The 27,399-nt window shown below is 31.9% G+C and overlaps 2 protein-coding genes across 5 annotated transcripts in view; one reads left to right on the plus strand and one right to left on the minus strand.

The window, feature by feature from the left end:
- The window catches only part of LOC126746763 (uncharacterized), a 112,138-nt gene that overhangs the window by 46,337 nt on the left and 38,402 nt on the right, over positions 1 to 27,399 (plus strand). The window lies entirely within an intron of this gene.
- Positions 14,307 to 26,730, minus strand: LOC126746776 (uncharacterized). 2 transcript variants are annotated; one of them, XM_050455153.1, is made up of 4 exons: positions 26,566 to 26,730; positions 26,282 to 26,496; positions 16,852 to 16,984; positions 14,307 to 15,924 (listed from the first exon to the last, which is right to left on the minus strand). In XM_050455153.1, the coding sequence occupies exons 1-4, from the start codon at positions 26,615 to 26,617 to the stop codon at positions 14,717 to 14,719; spliced, it is 1,608 nt and encodes a 535-aa protein (XP_050311110.1). In that variant the 5' UTR covers positions 26,618 to 26,730; the 3' UTR covers positions 14,307 to 14,716. The 2 variants fall into 2 exon arrangements, with proteins under 2 accessions (XP_050311110.1, XP_050311100.1); XM_050455143.1 differs by having other exon boundaries at positions 26,282 to 26,517; positions 26,566 to 26,724.

Genomic DNA, 27,399 nt, shown 5'->3' on the forward strand with positions numbered 1-27,399 from the left:
TATTTCGATTAAGTTAAATTCAATATTTTTCTTTGCCAATCCACTTGCCCCTCTTTATTTAAGTAGTTCCTAAAGCGTTCCCTAACTTGCTTAGCGTTTTTTGATGCATTTCGATATGATCCTAAACGAAGCCCATTCAATGTATGTTCGGATCTGTTTGTGCCAATAACGACGTCCCCTGTTTTGAGGCCTACAGTTTTGAGCCATCAGGAATATTCAACCGATTGTTTGGAACATTTCCCAAAAATCGGTATTGTAAAGAACTCCTCCATCCGATACCCGTCCGTTAGTGCCAACATCAACCATTATCAAAACGGTGCTGTGGGTGCTCTTGTAATTATAGTACCTTGATCCGGAATTCGCTGGTTTAATAATGTGAACGTGTTTTCCGTTTATTGCCCCAAGGCAGTTCCAAAATTGCCACTTTGTCCCAAAGCCCTTTGCTATTTTCTCCCATTCGTCTCCGGTTAATGGTATCTAAAAAAACAAAGCATTTAATTCATTGATCTGTTTCCTATTGTTTCAGCGTTCTGAAGACGTGCAACAAAACGAAGGCACTGATAGAACTGAGAAAGCAACAAAAAAAAAAGCTACTGGAAACCAGGATAACCAAGATCGTCAGCAGCTATTATCCATGGCGCGTGAATATCTAACTAAAGATGGTGAATATCTCATTGGAAAAATTTGGGAAGCAAAGTTGAAAAGTCTTATTGACCCACAACAACGAAGGTTGGCGAAGAAATACATAAACGATATTCTTTTCGAGGCGGAACAGGGCACCTTAACCAAAAGCTCCGTCAAAATAAATTGTGACGAAGCAAATTTTGTTGATGTATATTCAAGAGCACCATCAGTTCAAAGTTTACCATCCGCAAGTTGCAACTATAGTTACACTTCAACGCCCATGTTCTCTCCACCAATGCCATTGGATGAAGCACACAACGTTAGTAAAAATCGACAATATTTAAAGCTTCAAAATGTGTCCCAAAATCATCAATAAGCCCTTCAAACAGAACACACACCACAATCACCAACAGACCTTCCTACTATACAAACATATTTAAGTTCATTTAAATAAATTGTAATAGCTTCCAATGTAAAAAAAAAATAATAAAAAAGCATATTTGTTTTATGTAAAAATAATGTTTACTTACTTTGATGTAGTCTGCCAATAATTCAATTATGGCGTTGCAAACCTCCATCACAATTTCACTTATGGTTGTAGGAGAAATGATAGCGGAAAATTTTAGATCCTCAAAATCTCCCAGTAGCTAAAAATCGTAGCGTCAACGCTAGTTTTTCGTTGGCTGATATTGCTTGCCTCATGTTTGTGTCCTGTTGGGTAATTGAAGGCCTTAGGAGATTGAGGAGTTCATTGTACACATCACTACTTATTCGGAAATAGTTTCGATATAATCATCTAGATCTGTGTTATTTATAAAATTTAACAAATTTAAATGAGTGTATTTTTGACGCTGACCTATCCAACGTCTTTTTTGCTTCTTGCGTTTTAAACTTGTACAGTACAATATAATGGCAACACAAGCTTTTTGTTTATTGCCCATTTTTTTTGAAGAAGAGAAATACTAGAAAGAACGATCACAACAAAACTAAATATTGTATAGGTTACTGATAGAAATATTGATAGTGTAAGGTGAATTTCAAAATATTGATGAAATACTGACAATATAAAGTACTGTCAGTATTACTGATCATGTGAGGGCCGCTTTAGTTCCGCTCGAATCTTATTATAACCGTGATGGGAGCAAGCTACTGGTATAGTTAGTTCAATTTCGCAAAAAATCAATTTTTCGTGAAAAAATGATACCCGAGATCCCAAAATGAATAAAATCCCAAACTTTGGAGGTCGATATCTCAACTTCTATGAGCACTATCCGGAAAAATCCAACGGTTTTCTATAAAATAAAAGAGAGAAAATTGATTTTAGGTATGAGGTTCTAAAATCCATAACCCAAAGAAAAACTGTGGAAAAAAGATGATTTACTGGAAAGTGATAAAGTTTTTGCCTTACACATTTAAGAAAATGTTCCCACTACTCAGGGCAGCAATATGCAACATAAAGAAAACGTAAATAAAGAACTAGACTGCTCATATTCTTCAAACATTCGTTTATATTTAAACAAACCTTAAAAATGTAAACCTGCATTAATTTCTTACTTACCCCCCCGCCAATTTTCCAACCTTATATACTGCCCTGCTTAACGAAAACGCCGTATCTACGAAAATGGCGTTTCGAGAAAAACGACATTTTATGTTTTGCTTCTTGCCATTGACATTAATAAAACTTTTTAACTAATTCTTCTAAAAAAGTTTATTAAATAGAAACAAAATATGTTATTTATTAAACAAAATTATAAATGCCGTATTTTATTAAGAAAGTAAGCATAAAGAAAAAACTACCTTGAAGAAAACCTTTTATTAAATTAAATATAACGTATTATTAGAGTAGTAATACATGAACATTAAAATAACAATGAACTCACTCATTATCGGAATCACACATATCCACATTTTCGGAAACTGGTGCAATCTGTTTGTGGGAATAATTGCAGAAAGCTTACTCAAAAGATTTTCCTTTTTCTCTTTGGAAATACCGCGCGATGTTTGTACGAGTTTGGGAGGTGGGATTCCAGTTTTAGAAAATTTGGCTGTTAATACATTTAATGTAAGGAATTCAGAATCAAAAGTATTTTTATACTCCAGGGTGTATTTACCCCTTTCAAATCTGACATGAACCATTGACTGCAAATATGGACGAGGAGATGTTTTACTCAGTTTGTACTGTGATGTATAATCACCCCATTGAAAAAAGTGTTGGGTATCCATAACAGCGGTGACTAGAGACCTCTCCGATCTGGCCTTTTGAACACAATCCATAAAATCCTAGAAATTATACACCTTTCCTTTTTTCTTTAATGAATGGTCGACTTGGTGGTGGAATGAATCCGCGCTCATGAAAGTATGACCGGGTTCGAAGTATTTCATATCAATTTTTTGTGCTGAGATGTCATCAGAGTTTACCATATACAGGGTGATTCATTAATATTGCACGAAAATGAAATGCCGGTTTTTTTGGGTTAAATTATGACGAAAAGTTTCTATAAACATATGTCCGAAAGTGCTTCGTTTCCGAGATACAGGGTGTTCAAATTTTCTTAAAAAATCGATTTTTTATTAATATCTAAGAAATGCCTTTGCTGTTTGCAATGTCATTCACACCATTTCTGGATATCTTAATGATGTATCTTTTTGACATATGACAGTTGATTTGTTATTCCAGGGACGTGCCCACGGGGTAAGCGGGTTAGGTTTTTTGTACAAAAAATAGCACCTAGTAGATTTTTTGAACCTCCTGTACATTTTTTGGATGACGCAACTAAAGATGGAATTGTTTCAACTCTTGGGTGTTTTTCGTATCTCCCTCCGTTTTCGATAAAAAAATTAGTTTAATGCAAACGTTTGAAAAAACTTGAATAAACATAATAAAATGCCTACTTATCGATTTACAGGGTAAAGAATAGTAAATACGGTAATTTGGAATTTTGACATGACATTAACTGTACTACCTGTTGAAAAATAGTTTTAATTAAACTTAGGTACATTAATTAAATTCTTAGAATAAACATTAGTAAATTGATGAAGGTAATGAAAAGCTATGGACTAAGAAACGTACGCTATAAGAGTTGTTCAAAATGAGTTCCTCCAACTGCAATGCATGCGTCTGTCCTGCGACGCATTGACTGGCGAACACGTTCAAAGATCCCTGGCGTGTTTCGAATAATATCGCAATTTGCAATAATACGATTTCTTAATTCTTCAACATTTTCGATGGGGGTGGTATAAACTAATTGCTTGAGGTGGCCCCAGAGGAAAAAGTCTATTGGATTTAGATCGGGAGATCGCGCAGGCTAGGGTTGTATACCTCCACGACCTATCCAACGATTGGGATATACTCTATCTAAATACTGTCGAGCAATTAAGCTGAAATGCGCCGGAGCGCCATCATGCATGAAAAACATTTGGTACCTTAAGTCAAGCGGGACGTTTTCTAATAGTGTTGGCAACTCCTCTTGAAGAAAACGCCGATACACTTCTCCACTTAACCTTTGTTGCAAAAAGAAAGGACCAATTAAGTGGTCTTCAATGATTCCAACCCAAACATTCAGTGAAAATTGGTGTTGATGGCGACTTTCACTTATTCCATGTGGATTTTCATCTGCCCAAATGTGATTATTATGGAAATTCATTATCGAATTCCTGGAGAAATTAGCTTCGTCCGTGAAAAGTATTTTTGATAAAAAAGGAGGATTTTCTACAATGTTTTGTTGTAACCATCGACAGAAAGCCACTCTATGAGGATAATCGTCTGGCAAAAGTGCTTGTACCCGCTGGATGTGATACGGGTACAAAAGCTGATTTTTCAGTATTCTAAACACTGTTGGCTGACTAATGTTTAAAGTGGCAGCAATCTGTCTTGTACTCGTTGAAGGATTATCCTCGATTTCGTGGAGCACTGCTTCTTCAGCTTCTGCGGTTGCAACTGTGCGGGGTTGTCCATTGTCGACTGTAAGTTTTTTAAAACTTCCACTTTCTCTGAGGCGTTGATGGAGGCGAGTAAACATTTGACTATGAGGAAGTACTCGGTTAGGGTATTTGTCCGCGTAAATACGCCTCGCTGCTTGTGAATTACCATTAGCAAGACCATACACAAAGTGCATATCGCACATTTCACTATAAGTGTACTCCATTTTAGACAAAAATGAGGAAATTGTCTACTTGACAGGAAAAAAACAACACCTTATCACTGAGCCACACCTAGTAATGTTAAATGAACTGGTATTTTATTTATTGCATTTTCAAAGCAACGAAAAGAATGCGACAAAAACTAAAACGATAATAGTATTTACTAAATTTTGTTTAATACGTATTTACAATTTCAACATTCCGCAGTATTTTTTAGATCAGCAGTTGTTAATGCTGTACTTGATATTCGACACTATGAATAGGTAAGTATTACATTTTAGGAAGAAAATTATTTCTTTGCTTTCGCGTGATTTAAAAGCATTTACTTGTATTTTTACAGAGGGATGCAAAAAAGCAATTGTTAATTTTTTTATCGAAAACGGAGGGAGATACGAAAAACACCCAAGAGTTGAAACAATTCCATCTTTAGTTGCGTCATCCAAAAAATGTATAGAAGGTTCAAAAAATCTACTAGGTGCTATTTTTTGTACAAAAAACCTAACCCGCTTACCCCGTGGGCACGTCCCTAGAATAACAAATCAACTGTCATATGTCAAAAAGATACATCATTAAGATATCCAGAAATGGTGTGAATGACATTGCAAACAGCAAAGGCATTTCTTAGATATGAATAAAAAATCGATTTTTTAAGAAAATTTGAACACCCTGTATCTCGGAAACGACGCACTTTCGGACATATGTTTATAGGAACTTTTCGTCATAATTTAACCCAAAAAAACCGGCATTTCATTTTCGTGCAATATTAATGAATCACCCTGTATACTATAAAAAAACAAAACAGTTCCCAATTTTTGTTTTGTGCGCTACAAGTGTCTAGCCAAAACGTAATCTCTTTTGCGTCTCTATTGATGACAAGGAATCGATCATATGCACATGTAATGTCAGATTTCGGACAGCACAGGCTTTATTTTGTTTATTTTCACCGATGGGAACAAAATACTCATTGAAGACGATAATCCTTTGGGTGAAGATTACTTCTTTAAACATCTCTACCCTTGGCTGCATAATCACCTATAAAATACAAATCTTATAAATTAATTTACAAACTAATTACTTAACCACTTTCTTGCCTTTTGAAGATCAACAGATACTACCAAACTACTTGAATCGCCTTTTGAATCACCGTCTCTTTGGTAAGCTTCTCTTGCAAGTTTTCCCTTTTGTTTATGGGAAGCCCATTTTTGACATACATCACATTCATCACTTATCCTTTCTTTATCATGCCCCACTTGCCTACAGTGTAGTTCAAAAACTTCACAGGACCAACATTCCTCATGTCCTAGTTTTACAAAAAAAAATTTTTGTCCTGCTACTACTTCACGGTAAATTTGATATGAGACAGGTATGTTAGGATATTTCTGTTTGAAATGAAATGTTTATGCATAGCCACAATATTAATATCTGACGGAAGGTAACGTCTATTTGGGGCATGTGCTCTCCGATAATGTGAGATAGTTGGCCCAAATGAATTTATGTGTTCTACAATAACCGTAAGATCAATTTTTTGGTTTAGTGTTACGTTTGTTCGACGAGTAGGTTTGTAAATAACAGCATCTGTATTTGTAGCTGACATAATTGTCCTTAAAAATCGATCATCATGTGGGTAATACCCCAATGTACCTTGCAGATTCGTTGGAGATCACCTGATTCGTCTCTCAAAAAATAATGAAACCTCGTAGATTTTCTTAAAGGCTCTGCCGCAACAACAACTGTTCTTCTTTTTATAGGAACTCTTTTAACGTGGCTAATTAAAAAATTTTGTTGGACATATTTTGTGGATTTCCAATATTGCTGGTTATTCGACATTTTTCGTTCAGGACTAAATTTTGTATTGCACTGAAGCAAACAATGGTCGGAACAAGATGGTTTCACTAAATGTTTTAACATCTTCTTTTGGCGTTTTGCAACTATGCGCTCAGATAGGGAAGTATAGTTCAGTTCAGAGATCTATTAGAATCTTTGATGTACCGCAAATAGTCCGTGTGCCGGTGTTGCTTGTATTGTCACATGACATGCATCTTTAAAACGCAAAATTTTATGTGGAAAGAGTCATAAAGTATTATTCTAAGCGATATTTAATCATTTCATTAAATAAATAAATGTTTTAAGCATTTTTTTTAAGAATTTATACATTTGATTCGTAAAATGTGACTGCATGTGCCCACGTACTATTTTGTTAAACGCCTGACCTTAATCACAGCCACTCAAGCGTGAAAAGTTGCACAGGTCCGGCCTTAAAATTTATTTGTATTTAAAACTTTATTATTCGGGATTTTTGGGTTTAGTTTTATTAAGTTAGAAATTCAGGATAGTTGATAGCAAGATAGATAATATTTAATTTAAATATAAGATTTAAGTACGTTAAATGAGTTTAACCAAAAATTTTAATTTCATAAGTTTAGTTTTTAGCGCCATCAGTCCCTTATAACAAGTCAAGTCTCTTTGCTTTGCAATATGTCAAGTTGGAATAATGTATTGACTACTGTTAACCCACTGCATAGCTTTCATCAAATAGTATTAAACAATTTTAACACTGCTTTTCCTGTTGTCAATATTAAGAAACGAAATAGAAAACTAAGTAAGTTACTACGTAACTAAAGTTATTGCCTACTTTAGCCAAGATAGTGGAACGGCTCGTTAAGGTGAGGATGGTTTCATTTTCAAATAGATTTGGCCTATTGAGTCTTCAGCAGTTTGGCTTTCGTGAGTCTGTGAGCACAAATGATGCTATCTTTAGCTTTCTAGAGCACCTTTACAACCGACTGAATGTTGGTGAAGTTGCAGCAGCGGTATTCTGTGACTTGTCCAAGGCATTTGACTGCATGAGTCACAGAGTGCTGCTGATGAAACTGGAGCTCTATGGTTTCAGGGGAACTGCCCTTGAGTGGTTTCGTTCCTACTTATCAAATCGTGTCCAGGCTGTCAACTTTAATGGTGGTATGTCTAAGGAACTTAATATAAATGTGGGTGTTCCGCAAGGATCAGTACTTGGTCTTTTAATTTTTCTCATTTATGTGAACGATCTGCCACAACTGCAGGTAACTGGTGTGCCGATGATACCACCATCCTCTGGCACGACTCTGATGTTTCTCAAATGGAGGCCAATATACGTGCAGATTTGTTAAAAATAAAAGACTGGTGTGATGCAAATTTTTTGACATTTAATGTTTCCGAAACAAATATCCTTAAATATAATACAAATGATATATGTTTAAATAATGAAGCCATCAACATGCCACCGTTCAGTAAGTTTTTGGGTCTTCCCATAGACAAGTTCCTTAAATTTGAAGACCATATTGTGAATGTATGTAGAAAAGTCTCATCAGGCTTTGGGGTTATTGCCACCAGTCTTAATTTCTCCATCGCCAGATCTGCATACTTCGCGATTATCGAGTCGCACCTTCGATATGGAATTTGCTTTTGGGGTTCATGTTCAAATTCACTTTTTAGTTCAGTGTTTGTACTCCAAAAAGGGGCCATTAGATATCTATGTGGGGCCAAGCCTCGTGATTCATGTCGCCCGCTTTTTGTAAGTCATAATATTTTAACCCTGTGTTGTATTTTTATTTTGGAAACAGTTTGCTTAGTTTTTAGAAAATATAAACAGGAACTCCACTTAGGAACCCACTATAATACGCGACAAAACTATTTGTTGAGGCTACCCATTCCTCATTTTGAACTTGTCCGTAGCTCTATCATATATGGAGGTAGAAAGCTGTTTAATAAACTTCCACTAGAAATAAGACAACTTAAGACTGAAAAAAGCCTACGTACAAGGAAGAAAATATTTCTTGCTAGTAAAGCGTACTAAACTATGTAGCACCTAAACTATGATGAATTTTTAATGATTAGCATTTAAGTATTTTTCAAAGTTTTACTAGGTATATAATTTTATTTTATTTTTAATTAGTTTCTCGTTTTTATTCCTTTAATATACAGTCTATTGGCTTTGTCTACAACTTCTATGTTTATATTGACAATAAAGCATTTTTGAGTTTAATGAGAGAGTAGGTGACAAATTACTTAGGCCCATTTATTCTGTGGATTAAGGCATTAAATAGTTACTTTTTGACACAAAAGTGTAAAATGTTTTGGTTTGTCTTCAAATTTTATATATTTCCTTTTTTTGGGAATTGAGATTTATTTTTACATGGTGGTGATTATTAATGGGGATTGTGGCTGCCATATTCAATGTCCTTTATTATAGTTTTTTTTAATTAATACATATTATGATATATTATTATAATAATATACTCATGAAAACCCCCCATCTCTATATTTAGTACCAACTTCTTTTGATAAAAAGTAATTATGTAGTCAGAAAATTGGAAGTATATTTTTTTAAATAAACTTTTACATTAAAAATCATCTGGCTGTCTATACTTTATGCCTTTAAAAGACACAAGTTTTACTTATAAAAAAAAAACATACCTTACATCCCTAACGTATTTATTAATTTGTTTGCCTTGTATTTAGTTATTATGCATATTACGAGAGATTAACAAAAATAAATGCTTATACTAAAAACTAAAAATCTTATACAAAACACTACATTTTAAGTATACTGGATCCTAAAACTACAGTGAGGATACTAAATACTTTTATAAATTTAACCACTCTTTTGAATCTGGCCCAAAAAGTTAATACAAATTTTGTAAATTCTGTTTTTTTGCCATTGTTCTTTAGCAGTTTCTTCCATTAAGGAAGGAAACAGTTTCTCTGTTGCCGCCATGGATTCTAACTTCATCTCGCACATCAGCATATGGATTCTAAAGCATTACATTATATATACTTTATTGTGTCGCTGAAGGACAAACAGGGGCAGTAAGCTGAAAAAAACAAAACTTTAAACTTGTTTAATTAATAAAAATAGGATTTTCTTACTATGGCAAAAAAGGGACTTTTTTCCAGAGAATGGAGGAAGAAGCAGTCTTCATTGTGTTGCTGAGGGACAACAGGGGTAGTAAGCTGTAAAAAACAAAATTTTAAACTTGTTTTATTAATAAAAATATGGTTTTCTTACTATGGCAAAAAAGAGACTTTTTTCCCAGAGAATGGAAATCATACATCAATCATAAATGTATCATATCATGTTTCGGCTAAATAATATATGGATCTTTCTTCCTCCCAAATTTTTTAAATTTTCCTCAAATATTCTATACACCACCTGACAATTCCATTACAGCAGCTCTTTTGTTAACCATCTTAAGCTTAAATCCAAGTTTTATCAGGTATCTCTGCAAGGTTGAGACTGAGAAATGTTTGTCCCTTGCCGATAAGGTGTCTATATGGTCAGAACCTCATTGTTTTTGTATTTAGAATACACACCTTTCCTTAGCAATTTGGCAATATCCATGTCAAGTCCCTTTGATTGTCCTGCATCTTTCCTTTTTATTCTGTGTTTAATCCTTTTTTTTACAGGCATATTGTACTATAGGGAACTCCTGTTAAAAACGCTATTTTTTGCAAAGCACTACAATCATTTGTGAACTGAGTATCATTCCTTAGATTGTTATAGATATTTAGATAAATTTGTTCTTTTAAAACTGCTTGATTTCCTCTGTAGCTTCTACTTCCCTTGCTTCTTTTTGCTTCCTCAATACTAGAAAATGAACTATCAGAACTATGTAAGTCTAAATCACTGCCCAGATCACTCTTATTTTTTTTCTCACAAATGTTATTGTTTTTCTTGTACACCCACGGCAAAGTTTACTGAATAAAATTATATATACTGAATTTTATTCAGTAAACTTTGCCCACGGTCTCCATAAGCCCGCACAAACACTTTCCTCTTCATTTGCCAAATTTTCCTGCCTATTTTTCCAGGGTCGAAACATTTTAAGGTCTTTAGGTATAATACCAAAACAAATCCACAAACACAAATAAAAAAACACTGTTCCTCACAGTAAAAACTGCAAAAAATTTACAGGAATACAGGCCAAATTCTAAATTCTTTACTTTCATAAACGTGTAAAAAGCATAACCGGCAAAACACATCAAATAATAACCTCACATGGCCCCTCTCCCAACTATTAAAGCTAGATGCCACTAAAAAGCACCCGATTCCCGGCGGCGATCGTGTATGTTCGGAGAAAAATTCGGTCGTTTGACGTGAATGACAAGAATAACGACACGAATGTTCCCGCGTTTGTTAGTTGTTTACTTACGTAAAAAAGCTCCAACTAATTTGATCAATTATTGCGATTATACTGAATTTGTTTCTTTGTGAAATATTGACCATATTGTTGCTTATAGTGTTTTAAAATAATACCTGAAAAGCTGTATCAATTCCAATTCAGCGATTTTAGCTGTAAAGATGGACGGCCCTACTCAAAACTATCAGAATCAGGACCAAACTATCAACAAAAATGTGTGCCACTTATGCAGTAAAATGTTTTCTTCCATTTCAGCATTGAACAAACATATTAAAGTTATTCATAAGCAGCAGCTCCCAGATAACCCAAAGTCACACAGTTCTTGTCCCTTATGCAAAGAGACTAAGTATTCTTGTGAGACTTATTAAAGACTTGAAGCTCATTTACAGGTTAAGTCATGATATCAAAATAGAGTCCTCAACTTTCCATTTTTCCAGCGAAGAAACATTTGAGGAATGGTTAAGAGAGCATAAAATAAGCACAAACTATGCACTTGTTCGCACAAGGAAAATTGAAGACAAGATTAAAAAAGTATATTGTTGCAATCGAAGTGATTTTAGAGGTAATTTGTAGCAATTTCAATTGTTCATTATGGTATGTGAGCAAAGGAAGGGAAGCGATTCTGTTTTAGGTGAACTCCTCGGGCAATGTTCTTTCAATAATATTTAAGCTAGCCATAGTCTAGAAATTGAAACATTTGTTAATGAAAAGACAACTAAAAATCAACAAGTAGCAGTACAACGATTGAACAAGCAATCAACAAAAGAAATTGAAAGTGTATCAAACTTTTTAAGATCTTTAAATGATGAAACTTATGATAAGTAAGTTATCTTTTTATAAAATTATATAAAATATATTAACATATACCTGTAAATGTCTAGGTGCATGAGACAACTGACATCAATGATGCAACAGATAAATAAGACAAATACAAGTAAACGAAAAATGGACAAACAAGTTTATTTTCCATCAAAGAAGAAGAAGGAGCAGTAAATAAAAATAATTAAATGTATATTTTTTCTATTTATCAGTATTTTTTTTTATATAATAGTAGGTATATTTTTATAGGTTTAACTATATATGTATGTATATGTGTATTATAATTTTTTATGTAAGTTTTAGGCAAATATTTGAAGTAAATATTAAGTTTCTTGCAGTTTCTTCTTATGAGTATTAATCGAAACTGCGAATTGTAAATTAGTATTTTAGCATAAAATAATTAAGTTTCTTTTCAAATCAGTCATATACATGTCTTTGCAGCATTTATAAAATAAAAATTGTTAATATATGATACATTTATATAACAGTATAACTAATTAAATCCGTTGTGTTTTCACTTACCAAAATTACCTCTCTCCCTAGGTATAACAGTTATTTAAAAAAATAGGTACTTATTTAAAAAAAAAATAACATTTATATATTTAAGATTAAAATTAAAGTACGATACTACAATATTTTATAAATTATGTTTTCCATTTATTTATTTTTTCTAAATATACAATACCCTATTGTTTAAGTTGGGCTTTTCCTTTTGATATGTCCACATATAGAGAACTTAAAAAAATAATAGTTATTTGTATAACGAAAGGGAGCAAAGTGCATAATTTTCTTAAGTGGGTGAAGTTTGATCCAGCAAAAGCATCCACAGTGGGGAAATGACGCTGCTCCTACAGTGCATAATTTTCTACTTTCTGTCTTATTAATAAGCACAATTTAATGTAAACATTAATTTCATAAAAAATAATAAGCAAGATATAGTCAAATAAAAAAATTCAATTATGCAGGGAAATAAAATTAAAAATTTTCTTATAAGGTAGTAGAAAAATAAATTTTTCAAATAACACTTCCTCAAAAATAAACTATAGTAATTTTAAATAATATCCAAAATAAAATAAATCCATGTTCGCCCAAAGAAATTTTTCAAAATATTTATAAAAAAAAAAATAATTCAATTTCCATTCCATTGGATTGTTCAACCAAACTGCATTTTTTTGATACTTATATTAGGGTATTATGTATAAGATTAATAATTCAATTTTCTTGTTTGCATCCTTTATTTATATTTAATTTATTTAAAGAATCAATAATTATTATTATTCCAGAAACGCTTTTTTTTAATTTTAATTCAATTATTATTCCATTAATTATTATTTACATTAATTATTCTTATTGCCAGAAACCGTTGCTTCTAGCAGCAAACATTGCTCTTTTGTTGGTTGCCCGCCATTCACATATTTAAATATCCGAATGGGACAGTCGGAGATAGCCGAATGATGACGGGAATCGGGTGCTTTTTAGTGGCGTCTATTAAAGCTGATAGACCCATCCAACAAGTATTTTAAAGGCGATAGACCCATCCGTAAAGATCTCTTTAAAAACACGACGAAAATAATACAAAAACGGTCCAAAAATTTATTTGGGTACGGCCCCGTAATTCTTAAATTCAGTGGGATAGAGAGAGATACACAATCACTTGCACAGCCTAAAGTAGGAATTGTCAGAACGCAGGTGTTTTATCTTTGTTTAATAGACTGGCTAAAAAGAGGTGACAAGTCTGTGAGTGCTGGAAGTGTTTAAAATATTTTGTAAGATGCTTGGATTTTAGTCCGCGGTCAATTTTTTGATATTATTTTCTTTCTAAAAATTGACATTTTCGAAAGAAAAATAAAAAATAGTATAAAACATGGGGTTTTACGTATATTTAAAATGATTTCATAGATAGACAATATAAAATTTTGCCATTTAAACATATATATCATGCAACAATAAATATGACATAGGCGCACGGACTAGTTAGTGCGGCATCTGCGACACATCAAAGATTCTAATAGATCTCTGAACTGGACTTTATCAAAGATTTTCCGTTTTCTTAACGTTTAACCTTACCTGCACTTAATGCTCTTCATTTCTCAATAATAATTAAACGTTTAAAATTTATTAATCACGTTACTGTTTTACCGGACTGTTTAATTTTTGCACCTGCGATCATTACAAAACACATGTTTTTAAAAACAAAAATTTAACCTCCAAATCAGATACGGCGTCGTCTTAGGCAGATCGCTGTCGAAGATGCTGAAAATGTTTGGGTGATTTGGCGTATATGCACGCACACATGCAGATACGGCAATTTCTTTTAAAAATTGTGGTTTACGGCAAATTCATTAACGGAAACTAAAATTTGTGCATATAGGGCAAATAAGATTACGATATTATTCTACTTTAATGTTCAGATACGGCTTTTTGGCCAACGCCAAAAGTTGCAGAAGGGATGATAAATATCGATAAAGTGCCGTAAACAAAAAATCGAAAAAAAGTTGGTTACGGCGTTTTCATTAAGCGAGGCAGTATAACCAATCAAACTCAATGTTATGTGATACATTTATATTTTAAATAACAATTTACATTTTTTAACAAAAGACTATTTAACAATGCGCCTAAACGCTACAAGCATCGCCTGTTTCAGTTATTGTTTGCAGCTCGGTTAAATTTGCCGTGAAAATGCGATAAACCGCTTACGCAGGCCCGTTAAATGACAAATAATAATAATAATAATAATTCCTGTTTTGTGCAACTCGGTTTAAAATAAACCTCGTTTTTTTCATATACGCAATTTACAATGACCTAAAACATGTTTGTCTTGCCTTGGTAAAACCGAGAATTTTATTATGTATGTATGTATATATAAATAACCGTTCATTTTACAAAGTTGTGTTTATTTTTGATTGAAATTCTTTATAACTAATCTACATTAAAAGCAATGAATTAAAATAGGATTATTAATAATTCAGACCGTAATCGGACGGGTAATAATCATATCCATCTATTTCACCTGGGCCGTTTGGATTAAATTCATCAACTGTCTCATCAAGTTGTTCCATTTGTTCATAAGGGTTAAATTCTTGATCTACAGGTTCTACAACACTTCTAGACCAAATAGGGGATTCACTTATAAAAGAGTCTTCAATTGGTAGTGAGGTACTTGGTTCTAGGTTATCTACAGGCACTGTTTGAATATAAGCAGTTGGTTCAAAGTAAGGAGGATTTTCCACAGGTAATGCTTTTGGTAGATCTTCATTTAAATCATCTGAACTTATTGGGTTATCATACAGTTCTTGTTGTCGATAGAAATCTGGATAGTCTTTAGTTTCAGTTGGTTCAAGGTAAGGTGGTATAGTAGGTAATGTTAGTGGAAGAGGTAGTGCTTTAGATGGATCTTTATTCAAATCCTCTGAATTTATTGGGTTATCATACAGTTCTTGTTGTCGATAGAAATCTGGATAGTCTTTAGTTTCAGTTGGTTCAAGGTAAGGTGGTATAGTAGGTAATGTTAGTGGAAGAGGTAATGCTTTAGATAGATCTTTATTCAAATCATCTGAATTTATTGGGTTTCCGTAAAGTCCTTGTTGTCCATACAAATCTGGTTCTCGTTTATCTTCAGATACTGTTTGAGTATAAACAGCTGGTTCAAGGTAAGGTGAGACAGAAGGTAATGTTAATGGAAGAGGTAATGCTTTAGATAGATCCTTATTAAAATCATCTAAATTTATCGGGTTTCCTTGAACTTCTTGTTGTGTATACATATATGGATAATCTTTGCTTTCAATTGGAGAACTTGATTCTAGTGGATCCGCAGATTTTTCAACGTAAGTTAAAGGGAATAGCTGAACTAGGTCTTCTTCTTTACTTGGCCAAGAGTTCATCGGAACATCAGAATTTGGATTTTCCTTTCCAGATTCCTGAGTTTTAACTCCTTTATTGATATTTTTCGTTAGTTCACTAGAAATAATACGTTCGCAAATAAATTTATGTTCCAAATAGCAATAGTTATTGTTCCAGCCTAAAGTGAAGCCTTTTTTCAGTTCCACACAGTCCTCCCCGAGATAATTGTTTGGCTCGCCCGGTATCCATCCGTTATCAATTATTTGTTTGTCAGAGGACCATTCGTAGTGGTCATTACTGCGTTGACCACCAATCCAGTATCCAGCTAGAAATTAAACAAATAAATTAAACGTAAACTTTTTTACATGATAAGTAATTACGAGTATAAAATTACAATTTGGTCATTATGTAAATTTTTTTTACTGCAAAAAGAAATCTGAGTAGTATATATTAGATATTTGAGGCGATATTTTCGTATAAAGCTGCGTCCACACCGAGTGGACACTGTCGATCGACTATGTCTATCGACATTGTTGATCAACAAGCGACAAAAATTGCATCTGTCCACACCAGAGTCGACACAAATGTTTGTCGATCAGTCAAATCAACATGTCCGACGAAGAAGATGTAATTTTTGCTTGTGTCGCATATATTATTATCGCGACTAAAAAAAGAAAAATTGCGCGCAAAAAAAGATTTTGGGTTCGACCAAGTCTTCAAAGTAGAACTAGATACAATGCTAGTAATTTGATAGACGATTTAAAAAGAATATGACATAAACATTTATATGCTATGACTTTAGCTCGTTCCCATTCCATTTCTCCAACGAAAACACATGGCCACGATGTCAACAAGGCAAGACGTCACTGAGTAGCTACTCCTACTTTAACACTTTGTCGAATGTCGAACGTCGAAAACACGTCCACACACTAAAGTCGATCGACTGCTCTTTCATGTTTACCGACAAGCGATGGAAAACGAATCGACATGTCGATCGACATCGTCGATTGCAACGTACACACTAAGTCGACAACGTCGATAGATATAGTCGATCGACAGTGTCGACTCGGTGTGGAGGCAAGATTGCAATAAATAGATGTTAGACAGAACACAGACAAACTAATAGAATTCTTATGATATGTATCCATTATCCATAGTATTTAGGTATAATTAGGTTTCAAATGGCCCCTGTGTACCCGCCCTTTCTCTTTAAACATTATATAATATAACAATATTTTTCAATATTACATACAATATTGATCCTTAGGTGTTAAGTTGTTTTCCATGATGAATTCCAGTAAGTCGTTTTTTTCTTCTGGAGTATGCGGGCTCGCAAGGATCATTCCCTGGCTTTTGCAGTTCAATGATGCCTCTAACCATGATACCTAAAATAAAATATGATAGAACGTTAAAAGTAACGTAATTTATATTGAAATTGATGTTATATGGATGGTCTTAAATATTATTTTCTACTGAAGCATTATATTCCTTATGAATAAAAAAATATTTGATGACACAATGTTTAATATAAAGCAAGTTAAATTTGTGTTGTATTAATTATATATATTTATATTAATTAATTGAATTCGGCAGTCAAACTCGCTTTCATTTTTTTTCTTTTTTTTTAATAAATAATGACAATATTACCATTAAAACTAACGTTATACTTCTCCTAATTTAAATTTTAAAGAAACAATTATAATTAATCTTATTACAACATATCACTTGAATATGCAAGAAAATATCTATTTTTATTTTTAAATGCAGTGATACGCCATTGATCCTCACTTTGATTACAGTCTTGTTGGGCCAATAAAAGTGCAGATAAGGCGGAGCTGCCATAGGCGTACCAAACGAATTTTTTAAATAAATGTTTTAGATGTACTTGTGTTCCTTCGATAGCTCCCCTTATCAGCTTCTACATTACACATACGATGTTATCAATAACCACTTTATTATTATAACCACGAAAATGCCTTTGTAACTTAATTATTTATGTTAAATGTATATTTACTGATACCTGAATTTAGCCGATAGAAACTATTGACGGCTTAGGTTTTACAGCGTTGCCGTTGTACCGCGTTTATAGTAATTATTTTAGTAGTAACTAATGTTTAGATATGTATAATTAAAAATAAGACTTTTTAGATATGTAATATATGAGAAAAAAAACAGAAAATAATAATTTTCAGGGAAAACACAAGGCACAGTTCTAGTTTTACTCTTAAATTCTTCTACATTAACATGGGATCTATTTTCTAAATAACTGTTTAGAGTATTTAAAGTAGTCCCGCGTCATCTTAAGTTGTGATCAAGAAGATTATAAATTTTATTATACATGATTTAAAAAAAATAAAATTATGATATTTTTAAGCAATTTAAAATCTGACTTGATTGATTAATGTTAATTTAAATCACTTTTTGGTTCATTATTATATAATGATTTTATTTCAATGATTTTAATAATCTCTTGAAGAGAATTTAGAAATCAATGAAATGTTCACGTTTAAAAAAAAGTTCAAAATTTTTCCGAAAAGATAGTCTAGCAACAAATCTTGAAATTCCAATGATACATTAATACATATATACGTTACGACTTCATTTAATTCTCTGTAAATAATAACCGAGATATGAGATTATATAGCGAGTTTGGTAATATCGGCTTACTTTGCTGTACAAGTACTTGAGGTTTTAGCTCTGCAGTTTGGGCACCGTTGGAGCAGTTTTGTGGCCTCCCAGGACACCCGAGTTAACGCCGCTAGATTTTTTCCTGTTTTGAACGTTTAAATCCTGGTATTCAGGTTAAAGGAAGACATTTTAAATAATTATCATGCACAAAAGGCAAAAATTAAATGCGTTAAATCCTGTTTAGGCAATTCATCCTCTTTCTGAATTTTAACGCGTCTTAGGGTCGTAGTACAGTAGTGAGGCTTTTCCGGACATGGGTCCCTATACTAAAATGTTTTCTACTGTTGCACTTAATAAACGCTAGAAGTTTAATAGTTCCATAGTTCTGAAACATCTTGTACATTTCAACTGTCTGATTAATAAATAACTTATTTAAGGTATAATACCTTTGAAAATTAGAAAACTAAATAAAATAAAAAGAAATAAAATGTTTATTTAGCACTTGGGTAGTTACGTACAGTATACAAGGTGTTTCAAATTCACTCCTCAACATGGGGATTTTGGAATCTATAAGAGATGCGAAGATGATTAAGTTGATGTTTGAGATTAACAATATGCCGTTTAAAAAATTCTGTATGGTTCCAAATATATTCGAAAAAATTCGAAATTCTGAAAAATCGATTTTATTTCTTATCAGATTTTAAAATAATTTGCTCATTTGCGTTGCCATTTTTTTGTGCTACGTGATGATGTTTTTAGATTTTTAATACGACATTTCGTCTTTTGCCAACCATCATCAACTCTGTTTTTTCTTATGGGCGCGATGTTAGATTTTTAAATTTTTAAAAATCGTTAAACGTTTTAAGATGTATCACAAATTATATTTATTTTTTGTGGAAACCCGAATTTTTGGAAAAAACGCAGTTGGCTGTGATAAGTGACAAGACAATATGAGGCCGTTATTTGCAAAAGTCTCTAATCGACAAAATAATCAAAATTAACTTTTTTCGCCAAGTTCAACAGGTTTTAGATAAGCAACGTATTACTATCGTTAAAATCTTTCATAACTGCCTCTTTCTTATATAAAATTTAGTACAAATTTGCAGGGGTTATTTGCAAAACTCTTTCTTTGCTTTCACAGGTCACTTGCAAAACTGCTTATTTGCTCGTCAACCAATAAGGACGCTATTCTTGTGCCTACGTGACTAAGGTCCATGCTTTGTTTACATAGAGTGAATCGAATATATTTTTAGTTCTAATAGCAATTTCGTTATGTATTGACGTGTAATATCAATTGATTTTTAGCGATTTGCAAGCGATTTGCTGCTATGGATGAGTTAAATAATGATTATAAGATTTTACCTTCTCCAAGAGGAAACGCACGCAAGAAAAAGCGACAACCGGAAAACTACGCTAGCGCTGTTAAAAAAAGGGATAGGTATGGCTTAAAAAAGGCCCTTAATCGGTTTAATAGTAACTAATTAACTGAAATTATATTATTTTCAGACATACACCACACGTGCTTCCAAACATTCTGACTTGTGGTCACGATGGTAAACCCGGACAACCGTATTTTTGCAGAACTTTAACAATGAATGAAATTAAACAATTCCATGGATACATGTATGAATCTAGATCTAAAATAGACCAAGATAATCTCATACTGAACTGTTGCAAAGGACATAAACCGAAGAGAGGAAAATCCAATCACGCGAGATTGGATTTTCACATTTTCACATTGAGAGCTCCCGAAAGAACGAAGAGGAAGGGACAGAGTAGGTCGCAAGAACGATAAAAACGTAAACATATAAAAGACTTTATAGAATCTTTAGCACGTGCAGAATCTCACTATTGTAGAAGCAAGACTAGTGTGTGTGTCAATTTACCAAGCGATTTACATTTTAAAAAGCTTTATACTTACTATCAACAACGCGTTCCTGAGGATTTGCACGTTAGAATCAGTTATTTTAGAAAATTCGTGAATGCAAATTACAATATTGCGTTTGGAATTTCACTTACAGATTGCTGTTCAACGTGCCTACGGTTTAAAGAGCAACTAAAATTGACAACGTCAGCTGAAAAAAGATATAAGTTAACAACAGAGAATCGCGTTCATTTATTGAAAGCAAAGGCGTTCTTCCGTCTCTTGAAACATCCAAAACCAAACACAGTGTCTTTTTCCTTTGACTGCCAGAAAAACTTGGCCCTGCCTCGATTACCAGACCAAGCCGCATATTTCAGCCAGCAAATAAATTACAACAATTTTACTATAGTGTCTGGAACGTCTAACACCAAGTTAACACCTGCAAACGTGAACGCGTATTTATGGACGGAAATTAATACTTAAAAAAATGCGAACACAATAGCCTCGGCAGTTAGGCATGCATTAAACACCAAAATATTTGAGCCTTCTGTCACAAAAGTTAACTTGTTCGCTGATGGGTGCGGCGGACAAAACAAGAACACAACTATGATGACAATGTTAGCCTTCTTAATCGGAATCTTAAAGAATCTCCAGAAATTATTAAAAATATTGAGCGCACATTTTCAATTGTAGGGCACTCTTTTATCCCCCCAGATAGAGTTTTCGGATTAATAGAAAAGAAAGTAAAAAAAAATACCCGTTATTGTAGAATCCAGTCATTACGACGCTATAATAAGTAAACATGCTACAGTTAGAAAAGTAGGTGTTGACTGGACCGTACAAGACTGGAAAACGAAGCAAAAAAAATCGTAAAACTTCCTGGAGCGTAGCATTTCAAATTTAGCAACGCAAAACGATTTATTTTTCATAAAAAAGCACACACAGTTTTAATTCAAGGTGAAATTAATTACTTGAGTAACACAGGAACGCCTAAGAGTGTTTGTAATAAAAATTGTTCGTTTTCATCCCTAGAGCCAAGTGAAGTACCACTAAGCAACAAACTTAAAGGCGATAAAGATTATATTATTAGTTTACTGGTTAAGCATTATGGAAAGACTGGAGAAAATTACCAGAGTTAGGCTTCAACAAAAATATCCTAAAGCAAACTGCTGCACGTACGATAACAAGTGATGGTGAGCAAGATTTGTGTGAAAACGAAACCGTCCCTAAAATTATTTAATTTTTTTCCTATTATTTCTTGGTTTTTTGAATAAGAAGATACTTGAAACTTAATGTTGTTATTTGAAAAACTTTTTTTAATATTTGTAACAAGTCATTTCCTGTTTAATTAATAAACTTTTCATTTAAAAAAACTTTAATGAGTTTCTGTCATTATTTTATTTGCAAAACTCTCTCTTTGCGAAAAAAAAAATATTTTTTTCAAAAACTGTAAGAGATTCAAATTTACGATCATTATTACTTATTATTAATGAATATTTTGTATTGGTTAAAAAATATAACAATCCGAAAATATAATTTACATGAAAGCTGAAATATTTTTTGTTGCTCCTGAAAAGTAAATCAATAATAGCAAAGAGAGATTTTTGCAAATAACGGCCTCATATATAAACTGTCATAAATATAGAATTTTTTAAATATTTTTATGTTTTGTTAGTATTTAAGTACCAACTGACAGTTATTTTACTAATAATTTAAGCAATTATGGTTTTTACGAATGAAAAAAGCCCGATATAATTAAAATTTATTATAGATATAATATGAACCGATGAAAGCGCATTTACAAACTGTGTCATTTTTAACAGAAATAATAAACGCATTTGGAGCCAAAATAATCCCCAAAAATTTCGGAAAATTATTATTATATAAAAAAATTGATCTTTTAATTTTATTTTAGGATAAGTTATTTTTTTCAGTATTTAAAGTCAGAATTTTTACATTCTTGAAAGAAATTTGTGATTTTTCAGATTTTTCGAGCATTTTATTATTATTCTAGCCATTTGGAATCAAATCTTGTTTTATTCCTGGATTTGATGGTCATTTTCCACGTATTTTAAATATTCCAAGTCATTTTTGATTAAATTTTAATGTTTTAGAATAAGTTAAACAATTTTTTTAATTCCAGAAATTTATTTTTTTTAATTAAAAAAAAATATTGAAAATTTCCAGATTTTTCGAACATCCTTACAATATTCCAGGCATTTGGAATAAGATATACTTTCATTTCTAGACCGTAGTGTCATTTTCCACCTCTTCCAAGTATTTTAAATAATTTATCTTTTAGTTTTACATAATTCCAGAATTTTGTAAAGGAAAATTTCCAAAATTTGTTTTTCAAATTTCCAGAAAGTTTTGAGATTTTTTGTGTATTTTTATAATATTCAAGGCATTTTAAATAAAATCTTATTTTATTTAACGAGTTTGGAATAATTTTCGATGTCTTCCAGGTACTTCAAATCACTTTTCTTTTAAATTTAATGCTATAAAATAGGTTTCGGTTTTTAATTTCAGAATTTTTGAAATTTCCGAAATAACTTTTAACAGTTTCCTTTTGAGTATTTTTATATTTTTTCAGGCATTTGTAATAAAATTTTATTTTATTTATAGATTTTAAGGTAATTTTTCTTTGTCTTGCAGGTATTTGCAATATAATGTTCTTATTTATTTTAACGCTATTGCGTTTTTTAGATTTTGGGAAAATGGCATGTTTTTAAATTTTCTTAAATTTTCTCGGTTAATGGAGTAATGTTTTAATTATTTTAGGCACTTAAAATAAAGTTTTGTTTTATTCCAGGCTTTTAAAATCAGTTTTGCTATTTTTCAGATGCCTGGAGTAATTTTTATGACTTCCAGACATTTAACGTAATTCTGTAGGTTTTCCAGAAAACTAGAGAATTTTTTATATTATTTTAGACAGTTGCAGGAAATTTTGACGCCTTTCAAAAATGTTAATAATTTTTTTCATATTTTTCAGGAATTTTGCGTAATTTTCTGTCTTTCAGGCATTTAAGGTAATTTTTTAAAATAAAATGGAAAATTACTTCAAATAATCAGGGTGTAAATCTGAAGTAATAAGTGCATTACTACGGTATTGTATTGCTAGCATTTCTGTCTAACGTGTAATATTTATTGACAGTATAAATATTGTCTTGTCAGTTTATACACAGCCTACTGCGGCAAATTCATTCATTCGTTTTTTTTTCAGGTTTTTAAAAATAAAAAATATTACTTATGGATACATCATTAAAAATGAAATTTTGCAGAGATTTTAAAAATGCAAAAATAGCGCCTTTAAGCAAAAACAAAGTTGATGATGATTGACAAAGGAGGAAACGTCTTATTAAAAATCGATTTTATTTCGTATCAGATTTTAAAATAATTTGCACAATTTCGTTGCCATTTTTTTGTGCTACATATGAAAAATGTTTCGGTTTTCAATTTTTAATTTCAGAATTTTTGAAATTTTTGAAATAACTTATAACAGTTTTACCGTTTCCAGACCTTTTGAGTATTTTTGTATTATTCCAGGCATTTGTAATAAAATTTTGTTTTATTCCAAGATTTTGAGGTAATTTTTCCTTGTCTTGCAGGTATTTGCAATATAATGTTTTTCGTTAATTTTATGTTTTTATTTAATTTAACGCTATTGCGTTTTTAAATTTAGGAAATTGGCATGGTTTTAATGTTTTCCAGGTTATTGGAGTAATTTTTAAATTATTTCAGGCATTTAAAATAAAGTTTTGTTTTATTCCAGGCTTTTAGAACGTAATTCTGTGGGTTTTCCAGAAAACTGGATTAATTTTTTATATTACTTTAGACATTTAAAGAAAATTTTTACGCCTTCGAAGGGTTTCAATAATTTTTTTAATATTTTCCAGGAATTTTGCGTAATTTTCTGTTTTTCAGGCATTTAAAGTAATTTTGTAAAATAAAATGGAAAATGACTTCAAATAATCAGGGTGTAACTCTGAAGTAATAAGTGCACCACTACGGTATTGTATTGCTAGCATTTCTGTCTAACGTGTAATTTTTATTGACAATATAAATATTGTTTTGTCAGTTTATGCACAACCTACTGCGGCAAATGCAGCTTTTTTTTTCAGGTTTTTAAAAATAAAAAATATTACTTAAGGATACATCATTAAAAAGGAAATTTTGCAAAGATTTTAAAAATGCAAAAATAGCGCCTTTAAGCAAAAATAAAGTTGATGATGATTGGCAAAAGACAAAACGTCGTATTAAAAATCTAAAAACACCATTATGTAGCACAAAAAAATGGCAACGCAAATTATTTTAAAATCGGATAAGAAAAAAATTAAAATCGATTTTTCAAAATTTCGGGTTTCTTTGAATATCTGCGAAACCATTCGTAATTTTTAATTTTTTGAAATTGCATATTGTTAAGCTCAAAAATTCTCAAATTCTCTAATTATAATCCTTAAAGATACTTATTTGCTAACCGAGTAAATACTTTAATGTTTGGCGATGAATTTATGTTTGCCTCATACTTATGCCTCATAGAATTTTGTTGTATTTTTCTGTACCATGTTATCATTTTCCTTTGATCTTACATTATATAAATGGATATCGGCTCTCTTTTCAATATTATGTAAAATATGCTGGTAATAAGTTCTGTTGAATCTTATAAATTAATAATTAATTTGCCTTTCAATACACTACCTAACTAAAACGATAATGGCATGGAACAAACACGAAGTGACTTTGAAGAAATGAAGAAAACTGTAATTTACTGGACTCAAATGTACTGAGTCTCCCTGAAACGTATTTCTACAAAAACATTCAACTTGTAAGAAATATAAAATAAACTTATATTAGTACTTTAGAGAAATGGCGAATAATGTAGGTATACATTTAATGTTATTACATGTAAAAGATAAATATACAGAAGATACAACATCAGAAAAAATAGAGATACATAGAGGAGTAAGGAACTACTTACATACTTATTTAATCCATACTCGGAGTTTATTTTACTTACAGAGTAAATAGTCTAAAGGGAGCCATTGAAATTAACGACATGATACACTGACGATGTACTTTTATAGCTGAAAAACATGAAATCTTGCAGATACTATTAAACAAAATGGTTACTTTCAATGTGGTGAATCAGCTCAACTCAGCACAAACAAAACATATTTTAACTTTATTACATTAACGAAGAAATATGGCTCTTGATGCTATGTCGTATCTTTGTTGTGGGATGGAAGCTTGGATACTGAAGATAATGTAAGCCATATAAAGATTTAACCAAATAACACAAAAATAGAAAAAAATCATCATACATGCTTCAAACTTATTAGCTAATGCTTTAGATAATAATAGTTTCTTTAATGTTTACACCGAAATTTCCCCGGACAGTGGTGTTTTCTTAATAAGACTAAATAAAGGTAGCAAAAAAATAGGTTTTTCTTTGAAAAAGTCTCTAGAAATAAAATCCAGTACAATATTAGGATCGAGTGAATAAATAATAGTAAATCTACCTGACTATCGCATTTAGCACAATATATCAATACCGAGTGAAACAAGTATGCTAAATAGGACCTCCATAATGAAATACCATAACGAAGATGTGATTTGACTAGAAAGAAATATGGTGTATATCATGCAAGATCATAGCAAATGCTGAGATTTCAGAAGTATTCAGAGAATAATTAATGCAGAGGTGATGATGTACATCGTAAAGAAATAGTAGTCATGACAATTGGGAAAAAGGAAATTATTATTTATAACACGTATTATAAGAGGCAAAAAAAACAAATTATCCTGGAAGAACAAATCTATGGACCCAGGTCCATAGGACCAAGATGACCGAAATGCCGAACTGTGTAGAACTGCAATTTTAAAATTTAAAAAAAAACGAATATCTTAAGTGAAAAGGGACAAGCAAAGCTCCCGTAACAGAAGAAGTTACTCCCAGAGTAATTGAAACTAAATATAGAGAAATAAAATTAAGAGTTGTTAAAAAATTGACTTTTAGGGAGATATACAAAATTGCTTCAAAAATACTTTCTTTGGGATAAAATACGCGTAAAAATTGATCTAATAACTTTATCAATAATAATTAATAACTTCTTACTTTAACATTTCTTGTACTTTTTATCGCCTACAACTCTCTTTAAAACTATCATCAAAAGTTAGTACTCTAATTTACCTCTCGATCACCCATCACATATCTTGTTGCTGATTTCTTAGCTGATTTCCCTTCATACTCCTTTCCGATAAATGTTCTTGCAGTGGTTGTCGGCTCTTCACTGGTAGCAGGATGGTTTATATGATAAAAATACGGCCTGAATTGATAGCTGTGACGGTAAGGGCTAAATCTTCCAAATTGTGAAGGTCCACCCGGAGCATAGTCATAATTTAAACCTAAAAATGGTTCGCTAATTGCTATTAAGGAATTAGTAAAATGTTAATTTAAATTTGAAAATCGCATACCATCACAAACGGCGAAAGCTACAAATAGGGCACACGCAAGTTTCAATGTCATTGTTGAACACTAGAGTTGCACTGGCGATACTGATTATAATTCATCAATAATAGTCAATTTATGCATATTTTATAGAAACGCAGATAACCTTTTAGACATCGTCGAATTTAAATATTATTATTATTTGTTATAGTAGCGTATCTTTATTTGGGTTTATTTAGGATTCTGCGAATTGATTTTGACAAATAAAGAAATAACTATGAGAAGGAATTTAAATTCATATAGACATTATGAAGAATATATCTGAAAGAACTTCAGTGTGTATGCTTAGAGGCTTAGTCTCTCTTCTTTTGCTATATGGGCATAAGTTCAAAGAGAAAAAAGATCAACATATGACGCTAAACATTTAAATTCTTGTTCCTCTTAGTCCAATGCCAAATGTAGACACTTCAAGATTAAGCGAAGATCACAATAAAGTTTTTACAAATTTCATCATTACGTTTGCCAAATTAATATGACACTATGTTATTAGAGGGAAGCTCTAATGGAGGGGCTCTCCGCAGGGGAGTTTTCACACAAAATTCGGACCCGCCGCGCCGTACAAAAGTGCTTATAAATTTGGCTGTATTTAGGTTAGAAACAAGGTGTTTACCATTTTATAATCCAGAAATATGAGGCTACAACCCTATTATTTACACATTTTCATTTGTTTTTTTTGTTTAGGACTAGAACGCCTTTAAATTAAAAAAAAAATTTGTCCAGTTTTTTAAGTCTTAATTCGATACAGATCGCCACGATTCTTTGAATATTATGAAACTCTACTGATCGACTAGTGTTCACGT

The sequence above is a fragment of the Anthonomus grandis genome, chromosome 2 (assembly GCF_022605725.1).
Source record: "Anthonomus grandis grandis chromosome 2, icAntGran1.3, whole genome shotgun sequence".
Lineage (NCBI taxonomy): Eukaryota > Metazoa > Arthropoda > Insecta > Coleoptera > Curculionidae > Anthonomus > Anthonomus grandis.